This window comes from Balearica regulorum, chromosome 3 (assembly GCF_011004875.1).
Source record: "Balearica regulorum gibbericeps isolate bBalReg1 chromosome 3, bBalReg1.pri, whole genome shotgun sequence".
NCBI classification, from domain to species: Eukaryota; Metazoa; Chordata; class Aves; order Gruiformes; family Gruidae; genus Balearica; species Balearica regulorum.
The window spans coordinates 28,738,811-28,750,980 of NC_046186.1; the positions used below are offsets into that span (position 1 = coordinate 28,738,811).

At 40.3% G+C, this 12,170-nt stretch overlaps 1 protein-coding gene and 1 long non-coding RNA gene across 6 annotated transcripts in view; both read right to left on the minus strand.

Moving 5' to 3' along the window:
* The window catches only part of LOC142600939 (uncharacterized), a 734,111-nt gene that overhangs the window by 226,791 nt on the left and 495,150 nt on the right, over positions 1-12,170 (minus strand). The window lies entirely within an intron of this gene.
* The window catches only part of KHDRBS2 (KH RNA binding domain containing, signal transduction associated 2), a 380,284-nt gene that overhangs the window by 122,132 nt on the left and 245,982 nt on the right, over positions 1-12,170 (minus strand). For all 5 annotated transcript variants that reach the window (XR_012834428.1, XR_012834430.1, XR_012834432.1 and 2 more), the window contains exons 5-6: positions 6,042-6,169; positions 2,428-2,623 (exon numbers count right to left, since the gene is read on the minus strand). Coding sequence is in view for 1 of the 5 variants with exons in the window: in XM_075747410.1 (XP_075603525.1) it covers positions 2,428-2,623; positions 6,042-6,169 (324 nt within the window). In the remaining 4 variants the exon portion in view is untranslated. The remainder of the gene's footprint in view (positions 1-2,427; positions 2,624-6,041; positions 6,170-12,170) is intronic.

Sequence of the window (12,170 nt, forward strand, 5' to 3'; positions counted from 1 at the left end):
TACATATCAGATAATTACAAAGGAGGGATCCAAACTTCTAAATGCTTATCCAAACCGATTTGAACAGTTCGAAGTTTCAAGGTCAAACAGTCAATACAATCACTGATTAGTAGTGCTGAGCAAATATCTAAAGATTTTTTTCAGGAAATGCTGTTTAATCATTTAAAAAAAAAATCTGCTGCAGCCATTTTATTCTATTCTTGAGTTCACTTTCAGCTCAGCATTCAAATGACTATATTCTATTAGAGCAAAGAAAAATTAAAAATACGGATACTCACAATTAATGACATTGCATTCATGTGCACAACTAATCAAACCAATGGTGCTTGCAGATAGTAGGCAACAATTGGAGTGAAATACTGTACTCAAAAATGAAAAACATCAACACATAAAGAAATTGTAATATGCTTGTGGGTTGCCTACAAGCAGAAAATGAGACAAAGTAAATTAGATAAATTATTCATTATAAATTAGTTTTTCATCTGTAGGATTCAGTGTGAGAGAACAACAATTACACATGACATTTGTTGCTGGTCAACAAATAGACCCACTTGCTTTTGGTATCCAGTCAAATATGTGATGTAGCGTTTCTTTTTGGAAAGAAAAAAAGTGTTGATTACTTCCTGCAAAATTAAAAATATTTTCCCCTAAAATAAAATTTACAAATCCATATATAGATATATGACAGTGAACTTCTACCCACACACAAACAGAGTTTTAATTATTATCTCAGTCCATAAGATATGAAGATGATTTAGATTGCACTTAGAAGTCTTTGCCAAATGGCAAGAGATTTTCACTGCAAACTGGTGGATGACAGCAAGACAGAGGAAGCCCTTATATTCCCAGCTGGGGAATATAAATGTTGAAAGGACACAGGAAACTTCTGAATCTGTCCTACAGGACAAGATGTTTCTTGCTACTGTCTAAGTTGGCAAAATAGAAATACTTTGATTGTTTTTATTGGAATAATCTACAAACTAAAATGACTCCTTCAATTATGTGTATATTTTGTGATCCTGATAGGGTAAGCATTTCAAAACAATGCAGAACCGGATGAATGCTTTCCTAACCCTGATAATCCAGCTGCCTCAACTCCTCCTGCTTTCTATATATTTACTATCCAGAAGAAGCATAAGAAATGTTCCCTAAGAACTGTTTAATACTCTAGGACATTTGCCAATACTGTAGATGATGAAAGAAACAAAAAAAAAGAAAAGAAAATATTTACTTAACTTATAATCATAATCTTACATTACGAGGGTTCTGTTTTGAAATTCGTCACTCCTGGATTAGGAAAAGATGCAGTTCTGCACAGAAAGGAAGATCTCATACATTTTGAGATTATCAGATAATATACCATCTATCAAGGAAGGGTATACTTTTAAAATTCCTTTTTTAGCAGGGCTTTTGTCTTATTTAAAGATGGAAAATATGTTGAGGTAAATAATAACAGAGAGTGACTTTCTTCCCATCCTTTTTTGCAGCTGTTGTTCAGTTGTGACTGTTGGCATTAACAGAATGTGCGGCCCTGTTTTGAAGTGGCCATGATTTAATCTCTGCTCTACAAATAGAGATGGTTGAGTAAAGCTTTACCAACAAAGATTAATTTCTGTTTCATTTTCATTTCTTCTGTTCTAGGAAGACCATTAACTGAATAAAACTGCATCTTCTCAATTATAGTGTGTCTTCTCAACTGTTCTCCAGGAACATAGGATTACAGAATGGATGGGATGTTCATCTTACCCTCGGATTTGCCACAGCTGGATAAAGTCAGACATCGTATTTGATGGTACTTTCTCCACTACTTGGATATCTGTTGTTATGGTGATAGTTCCAGGAGGGAACATTAATGAGGATGACTTGAAAGCTTTGATGTTCACAGCACAATTATTTATAACACCTCATAAGAAAAGGTGACAGTTAGTACTGCTCCATGCTAAATATGCATCATTGTATCAGCTTTCACGAAAATTAACTGAATTTCTATTTGTTATGTATCTGTAACACAATGTTGAATACAAATATACATATATATATTTATATGCAATAAAAAGGATTCAGAAGAACAAAAAAGCCCCATTTTCTCATAAAAGATATAATCTGTTATTCCTAAGAACTTGCCTACAGTAACGAGTGACTTTTAGTTTTCATACAATTTTTAGAATATCTGTATTTCTCTTTCGTGAGGCCCTGAGAGCTACCCAGCACGACCTTCTCATATCCAAAACTACACTGTGAACAATTCTACGAACTCACGTCACCCGGAACACAGGTCTGCAGACACACTGCATCACACAGACCATCATTCACCAGCAGGGGGTAAGCGGTAGAGACAGAGGCATTAATGGCTGGAGTCTTCCAATTCAGAAGTACTTTATGTTCAGAGTTTGGCTGACATCTGTATGAACGTATGTGGTTACTTACATATTCTTCATAGGCCTCGTGTGCAGGTGGCGGGGGTGGTCTGTAGCCTGGGACCGCCGGGGCACCCCTTGCTCGAGGGGTGGGAACACCCCTCGCCACTGGTGGGACAGGGAGGGCTCCACGGGTCACCGGCGCTCCTCTGGGTGCTTGGGCACCTCTTCCAGGCGGGGGTGGAGGAATCGCACCCCCACGTCCCCTGCGGGGAGCAAAAAGGAGTGATCACTTCGGCGTGTATGGCAAGGGAGGACATGCAAGTGCTACTCCATTTTAAAGACTCTTCTATTTTTACTACTATTTAAAGTATGGAATACCTCCGGGGTTTTGGCAGCTACAATGTCAAGCACTTTTAAGCAATATCTCGGGCAGAACTCATATTGTGGAAAGGCATTATTTTGAAGCTGTCCAGTGCCTTTTACACCTGATCCGCTTGTTGCTTGTACTAATGAAATTCTGGATCGTTGTAATTCACAGAGCTGCAGAGTTACTCCAAAGTAGTTCTAAAGGAAGAATAACGTGAAGAATTTTTCTGTTGCTCTCAAACTACTTTAGAAGAGCAGTCATCACTGTCATTCTTGTGTTTATTGGTGGGTGGGAGACACTGACTGGCAGAAGATGATGCTGGATGGCAGAAACTTGCAAGGCAAAGTAGAGCAAGAGTATAAAAGGAGAGTAAGAACTTTTCTTTCTGTCTAATTTAGTTCAGCACAAGGGAAGAATAGTATGGGATTCTGCTTTCTCTCACTGTGCAGAGAGAACAGTACATACAGACAAGCACTGAGAGGTTTAGCATCCTCCCATTTATTTATGCTATATCCACTTCACTGTACTAATTGGTAAGTCAGAAGAAGCTGTCACTGGTTAAAAAGAGGTTCTTTATGCTCCTGAGTGTGCTGCCCTTTCTGAAGACTGTGAGTGCCAGGTATAACTGTGTGTGACACTCAGATCCAGAGCTGTGAACAGAACTCAGGGCTCCTGCAGCAGAATGAACTGTTGCTGGTTCCCTGCTGAGACAACCAAACCCATAGTGCTAGCTTGTGATGTTCACTGTACTACAAGTTTCAGTAGCCAATTTTAGAATCACAGAATGGTTTGAGTTGGAAGGGACCTTCAAAGATCTTCTAGTCCAAGCCCCCTGCCTTGGGCAGGGACATCTTTCACGAGATCAAGTTGCTTCAAGCCCTGTCCAACTTGACTGTGAACACTTCCAACAACTTCTTTGGGAAACCTCTTCCAGTGTCTCACCATCCTCATTGAAAACGATTTCTTCCCATGCCCAAACTAAATCTGCCCTCTTTCAGTTTCAAACATTTGCCTCTTGTCTTGTCACTGCAAGCCTTGGTAAAAAGTCTCTCTCCATCTTTCTTGAAAGTCCCCGTATATATGGAAAGACCACAATAAGGTCTCCCTGGAGCCTTGTCTGCTCCAGGCTAAAAAACCCCAACTCTCTCAGCCTTTCTTCACAGGAGAGGTGTTCCAGCCCTCTAACCATTTTTGTGGCCCTCCTCTGGACCTGCTCTAACAGATACATGTCTTTTTTGTACTGGGGACCCCAGAACTGGATGCAGTACTCCAGGTGGGGGTCTCATGAGAGCAGAGGGGGATAATCACCTCCCTTGACCTGCTGGCCACACTTCTTGTTATGCAGCCCACGATACAGTTGGCTTTCTGGGCTGTGGGTGCAAGCAATGAAGCTGGTGAAGGGTCAGAGCACAAGTCTTATGAGGAGTGGCTGAGGAGTGGCTGAGTGGGGTTGTTTAGCCTGGAGAAAAGGAGGCTGAGGGGAGACCTCATCACTCTCTACAACTACCTGAAAGGAGCTTGTAGCCAGGGATGTTGGTCTCTTCTCCCAAGGAACAAGCGATAGGACCAGAGGAAATGGCCTCAAGTTGTACCAGGGGAGGTTTAGATTGGATATTAGGAAAAATGACTTCACTGAAAGGGTTGTCCATCACTGGAACAGGCTGCCCAGGGAAGTGGTTGAGTCACCATCTCTGGAGGTATTTAAAACACATGTAGATGTGGTGCTTAGGGACATGGTTTAGTGGTGAACTTAGCAGTTTTAGGTTAATGGTTGGACTTGATGATCTTAAAGGTCTTTTCCAAACAAAACGATTCTACAATTCTGTGATTGCTGGCTCGTACCTAATTTGTCATCTACCAATATCCCCAAGTCTTTCTCTGCTGGGCTTCTCTTAGTCTCTTCATCCCCCAGGCTGTGCTGATACTGGTGATTGCCCTGACCCAAGAGTAGGAACTTCCACTTGGCCTTGTTTGACTTCATCAGGATCACATGGGCCCACTTCTCAATCCTGTCAAGGTTCCTCTGGATGGCATCCCTTCCCTCAAGTGTATCAACTGCACCACCACAAATATAATTAGCATAAATTATTAGCATAAATATTTAGGTTATTATACTTCAGTTGCTTTTTTTAAAAAAATAATAATCTTCTGGGATTTCTGACTGGAAAATAGGGAAAGCATCCAAGATCCTGTATCTGTGCAACTGATCCAGTCAGTTGGGTATGTTGCAGAAAGTGGGGGCCAGCACTCCGCTGATTATGCTTTGAACCTAATTTAAAAACCTCCAGTCTGTTGCAGTGCTGTTCTGAACATGACGCTCTTCAAAGATCTTAGGTGTAAGGACTGGTTTCTGAGCCCAGAAAGACTTTGAGTGGAACATGGTAATGAATGACAAGTGTAAAAAATCCTATGTGTGTGCATCACAGCACTGTTAAAAAATTCCATTCGAGAAGAACTGAGGGAAAACATGGTAGGTGCCTTCAGGGGAAAAAAGGTCATAGGCAAGATCAGCCAGTTCAATTACCAAAGAACAACTCCTCTGTCAGCATAAAATAAGGTACCTCTATATCCTGTTTCCTCCAAAGTAAAAGTGGATTTCTTAGGACTCATTCTGAAATTATCTCTATGGATGCCTAGAAGTAGCTAGGTAACTTAGATGCCTTAGGCAACACATTTCTTAAGGGTTCACAGTAAAAAATGAGTCTAAAAGAGTGTATTAAGATTATACACTGGCCTTATGAACAGGCAGAGCTATCTGTTACCTATATATGAAAAAATACTTGGAAGAATTCAGGAAACATTCACACACCAATGTTTTTAGATGACGCCAATGAAATTCATATAAAACTGATAACACATACAACAAATAATATATGATGTCATATACATAGAAACAATAAGCATACAAAAACCCCAGTATTTATCTCACAAATAAAGTTCCATCCACACTAGCAGTCTTCTCTGCTATAATAGACTATGCTATTTTATTGACCAATGATTAAATGCTACGTACCACACTGATTCTGTACCGGCATAACAATATTCTTTCCTAGAAATATCCTTTAACTGGCTTCATAATCTCCTCTGATTTGTAGTTTGATACTTGTATACCACCCACTACAGCCTGTGAACTGTAGATCAAAGAACCTGGCACAGCACAGACCACACAAGTTATCAGAAGAAAAATATTTTGGTTTACTGACCATGATGTGTATGTGATTTATTTATTTATTTATTTATTTTTAAAACTATTCTTGTTTTACCATTGTTTACTCTTTCTAAAGCAATTAGCATAATAGCTCAGGCTACCACACCTTGAAGGAGCTGCAGGTGGCACACGGATGCCTCTTCCTCGAATGCCCCGTCCACGTGCTGAATCCTCAGAACCGTTCAAATACGACAGTTCTCTCAGCTGCTCCTGACGAATTTCATCATTGTAATCCTGAAACGCAAAAGGTGACATTTGCTGAAACTTTGTATTTGGGCTGAGCTGCCAAACCACCCAAACCAGAAATTAATGGATGGTATTTGGGTGAATTGCTCTGCATTGTCACCTGCATGATGAAAAATCATACAGCGGGAGTGGACAACTACCTATAGTATGTGGATAGACAAATTTATATGGGTAGTTAAGGTGGCCATAAAGAACATGTACACACAAAATAAAACACACAAGGCACAGAAGGCATAAACAGAAAGTAGACATCAAGAACATATCTATATACAAGATGCAAACGGACTTTCACATACGAAAGTTACCAATCTCAAAAAACTTGAAATTAGATCAAAAAATGTATTTTATAAACATATATTTTTTGGCAGACATCCCTGGCTATCTTTATGCACTCAGAACATAAATTTCACCTTACACTGCACCGTAGCATGCAAAATTTAGACTGGATCCATTTGATCGGATGATTTAATCCAATACCAATTAGCATAATTGAATGTAGCCTTCAGTTATTCTGTATATCCACTAAACAACTTCTGAAAGGAGCTCTCTCTTTAGGACTCCTAAGTAACAAAGCTACGTTTATTATATAACATTGTTAAATGACATAAAATAGGCCCATTCTAAGACTGCAGGGTATCGACTCTGTAGCACTGCAAGCTTCTGCTGGCTCAGTAAACAGAACATCAGATGAATTTCCTTTTCTTACTGATACAAAACACATAATATTTTGCTTATTTTGCAACCTTTGCCTCACTCAGAAGTTCCTTTTTCTTTAGCTTCCTTCCTTTTGTATTCAGCGCTCTGCCTGCTGATCACAGTAATCAGAGGCCACTGCAGTAGCCAGGTCTCCGGCAGCAGAACTGTGTGACAGCTAATTAGTGTTTCAAAACAGAAAGGATTATTGAATTTCAGCCCTTCAGTCTTTCCATCCTCCCACAGGCAGCTGCCACTGACTGTCGTGCAAGGGTCCAAAAATGCTACAGCGCCTGCTGCTTTTTGGGTGGATGACTGTCCAGGATGCGTTACAAGTGACACCTCTTTTTAGCCAAGTTAAAGACCAAGGGAACAGTGAGATGGAGCCAGGGCATGGCTGATTCTTTCTTCTTCCCAACTTTCTGGAGTCAGATACACAATAAACTTCTTTTGTCAGCACAGTGGGCTTAAGAAATTTCCTGATGATGCTAGCGGTAGATGGCTGACACATTGAACAACATAGCTGTAATTTACAGGGACTTTGACAAGCTTGAAGGACAGATGTAAACCTCCTGTGGGTCAACAAGAAACAGCACAGTGTGCTGCCCGTGGGCTGGAGTAAGCAAGCCCACACGTTTAGAGCCTGGGAAGTAACAGACTGAGTCAAAGCACTGCTGAAGATGATCTGGTGGACATCTGGTGGAATACTGGCCAACAGGGTGCTCTCCTTTGGGAACTAGGTACATTTTGTACGGGACTACATTAGGAGGAGTGCAGCCAGCAGCCTGACAGAAATTACTATCCCCTTTATACAGTGCTGGTTAGGTCTCAGCTAGAATATTTTGTCCAAGTGTGACCCACCTATTCAAGAGGGGTGTGGAGAAACTGAAGAAGGTCCAACAGAGGACTACCAAAATAGTCAGGGGCCCAGGGTGCATGAACTATGAGGAGAGACTGAGGGAGGTGGGCTTCATTAGTCTGTTGAAGAGGACACTAAGTGGTGATATAAGGGTTGTCTGCAAGTACTTGAAGGGGAGCTACACAGTGATGGAGACAAAGCCCTTGGTAATGAGGGGCAATAACTGCAAGAGGTGATTTAGGAGATGCAGGCTGCCCATGAGTAAAAAGTCCTTCACTAGGAGGACAGTGCAAGCCTGGAACAGGCTACACAGATAGTTTCAAGACTCAAGTAGACAAAGCCATGCCCTCCCTTATTTATTGTTTTCTGTTGGCAGTAGAAATGCTTGGAATGGAGACTGGAGTACATGACCTCCAGAGGACCCTTCCAACAGACATTCTGGTGATTCTGTGAAGTTGTCATCCATCTTCCCCTGTGCCCAAGATACTGTTTATAGATCTCCCTGTTGAACAGATGCTATTGTTGGAAGGGAGGGCCATTTGGTAAATCTGATTTATGAAACAAATCAACTAATTCTAGAAGACAAAAACAACTCTTGTGTTAAACAGTTGAGAGGTTGGTGGACTGCAGCATGTATGAAGGGATGGAGAAATGGGAGAAGAATTTTTCAGCAAGCTTTGCCACTAGTTTTTTTTGGGGGGGGGGGGAGGGGGGCCACTGTTTGTTTGTTTTTAATCTTTGGAATACATCCCAAAGATACTCCACAAAAAAGCTAAGCCTCTTTCTTCCTACAAAAACAAATCTGAGGTTGAAGAAATCTGTTTGAAAATACGATGATAATCCTGTTTTGTTCTAAAAGAGTGTAGACCTGGTCATAATTTCCCTTCTAAATTTCTAGGGTGTACAGCTGGAATAAAATATATTAATGAAATTCAGAATAGAATCCCATTTATAGAATAAAATGCATGATATTTGCAGCAGACTAATAATTAAAAACAAATCCCTAATTGGCTAATAAACCAGATAATGGCTTTCAGTTCACATCAATCCCCAAATCTTTTTGCACATTTTTCTATCATTCTAACATTAATGGTAATAAGCCAAAGACATCTTCCTAAATCAATGTGCTCTGTGAAATACAGAGGGAAAAACACAGATAGAATCAATCAGGTCACATTTACAGCAATAGCTGAAGAGGTACCATCTACTGTGCCTTGATTAATATCATCTGTTATTCATACTGGCTTTACCAGGATTAGGACTTCAAACCTACTGATTGAGTTTACCCTTCAGATTCCACACTGGTGCTAGGACTGAACTTCATTAATAATGCAAGTAAATTTTGTGAGAGAAAGATGTGTGTGTGGGCTGGGGGGGGGGGGGGTGGGGGGAGAAAGGACCTGCAAGGGATGGAAATTGGAACTTGCTGCTTTAATCTCCTTTGGAACATGACTGTATAAATGAACTTCTACCAGAAATTGCCTCAAAGCTGCTATTCCTTGCTCAGATACACATATCATTTAAAATCTTAGTATCGACCAAACAGAAAATCCAAATTAAATTTATAAAATACAGTGAGATCTGTAAATCTGCACCATTCTGTTATGCAATGCCCTTAGTTTTTCTATAGGTTATTTACTGCATGCCCAGTTAAGAAATAAGCACAATGTATTTTGAAACAGCAAGGAAAAGACAGCAAAATACATGGAAGACTGTAAGATGCTGGGAAGGGTATCTTGAAAAAGGAAGATTTAAATAAAGAATTAACTCTATATAGATCATTTATCTTATGTGCCCTTTAAAAAGCATAATAAAAATCATAATCTTCTAAATCTGAAATCTTCAACAGAAATGCTCACTTCAACTCTTTCATTAAACAGAAACATAACACTGAATTAATCTTTCAGAACTGCTACATGAGTCTAGCTAGCGTATCCTGCTGAATATTTAATTGTAGCTGAGTTCAGAGCCTAGCACATGAGCAAAATTATGCCGTTGCTGTTTCATATATATCTAGTCCCAAGAGAGAGTACAAGATGTTGCAAGACATACCTGTATTGAAGAAAGTATAATGAAGTAGCTGCACACTGCAGTAGTATATTGTGTTTCAGACAAAACCCCCTGCTCCTTGTATTAAATAAGCTCATGAGAAACATTCTGTACTTCTTAGGCTTTCTTATAGCTGTCTAATAGTCTTACAGCTACTCTTACAGCCGATAATCTACATTAACCTCTATGTTTTGCTCTTGCTTATTTCCTTAAAGACATTATTACCTATAGACAGCTTTTCCATTTACTGATGTTACTAAGGATGCCATCTACTTGTATCGTGGTGGTCAATGTTTGCAAACAGCCACTGTAGGTGAGCTAACCACCCATGCCCACATCTATTCACCTAAACATGCATCTTGACTACAGAAATACCAAGGATTTACAACCTCAGCAAAGGCAGTAGCACCTGGGGCCACCACAAATAGCAATATTTAAGTAAGTGCCTCAAAAACAAATTAAGTAATTAGATAAAACATTCAGTATTCTAGAGTACATGAACACGTTTACCCCAAATTACCCAATTAATGAGGGTTGGGAATGATTAATTAGGTCGGTTGCCTTGACTGCTCCAGGAAAAAAGGAAGCCCGTTAGGATCAGAGTCCAACTGGTGGCAGCTCACCCAGGGGCCCTTCTGGCAGCAGTGCCAGAGAGGTGCAGCAAACAGGGGAAAGCACGTAAGCTGCCAGAGAACTCGATAAGCCATTTTGGTGAAAAATAGCAAAGTATGACGCAAGCTGCAAAACCTGATCTGAATTAACAAGAACATGTAGTGACAAGGGAGGAGAGTTAATAAAGAAATCAAAGGGTGAGGCATAGACAGAGGCAACGGATTTCGGGAATATATATCTATCATTAGCATGACAAAGCCTCCTAGAAGTCAAGGATAAATCAGTCCCTTAAGGACTGTGATCTCCTGTCCTGATGTGCTTCGCATGTTTAAGTCTTTCCATGTGTATGAATGATTTGCACTATTAATAAATATCATTACTCTTATCTGCAACAGCTGAATTCCATTCTAACTCCACAGTTAAGCGGACAGTAATTTAGGTTAAACACAAACTACCTTAAGAATGCAGAGTTATGAAGTCAAACCTAAAATGATCACCACAATTCTTCACATTGACAATTCTGAAGTATGAATAGGGCTCACTTGGTCCGTATACAGATGACATTTTATAGCACACACACATTCCTCACACAGTTAAGCTAGCCATGTATCATGTGAAGAGAAGACTATCCTCCACATAGTGTTGCTATTACTAGGACAGATTTACAGGTATCTTAATTCTACAGACAAACAACTACATATTAACACCTTGTATTTAAGTCGTCAATTTCCTTGATTTTAACTGAGTGACAAAGTAGTCACAAAAATAAATGCTTTTCTTGTGGTTATTTTCTCTGTGATTCTTAAAGTGCTTCCCAAAGGTCCCGAGGCATCAATAACTCAAATTTACAGCTGGCCTATGCAGAGGTCCTACGGTCCTGGAAATCTCAGTCTGCACTGCCTCAACTAGGAAACACTTTCTCTCTCAGGCACCTAATATTCTCTGAAGCTTTCTGTTGCCAACAGAGCACCCCACATTCACAGACATATGCACCCTATATTCTGTGATGCTCTCTTCCTGCACTCAGGTAGCAGACAGGAAACAGGAGATGGATTTGAACTCCCATGGCACTTCTGCACCCTGCCCAGCTCCCAGCATCAGTAAAAGAGCTCCAGGGCTCCATGTTTTTGCACAGATTCACTGAAGCTAGAGTATCTCCCCTAAATCCTGATGTTGCTGCCTTGGGGCTATTTTCAGGCAGCTTAAACTCCAATTAGCCTAAAATTTCCATTGAGTACATGCTTCAGAAAACCCATGCTTCAGAAAACCCAAAAGGACACAGAAGACCCAGTGAATTTTAGGCAGAGCTAGGTGATGTGAATAGCCTTTTTTTGTGTGTTTTCAGATGCATACTGATTTTGGACACTAAAAGCGACATTGTCCACATGCTCCCTTGTGCATATGGGGAAGCACTAAGCCTGTGAAGATAACTGGTGGTGAGGAGTTCCTGGAGTCACCGCTTCTTTGTGTTCTCTGTGGTCTCACGACAGTGAGCTGTGCTATGAGTCAGGATCTGCAGCTTATTATACTGAAGAGGCCAAGAACCCAGGAATTCTCACTTTCTAGCTGAGTGCTTTAATATCAGACTCTTACAAAAAAAGAAGAATAGCACTAGCTGCTCCGTACCAGAAGAGCTTGGTGAACTAAATCCTGAGTCAATAGAGATTATTTGGCATTTCTTGTTATTTCTTTATATTCTAAGATCCTGTTCTAAGACTAATGCATTCAAAATGTAAACATATCAGACATTTCCCTGCACATATCCAAAGCATCTCT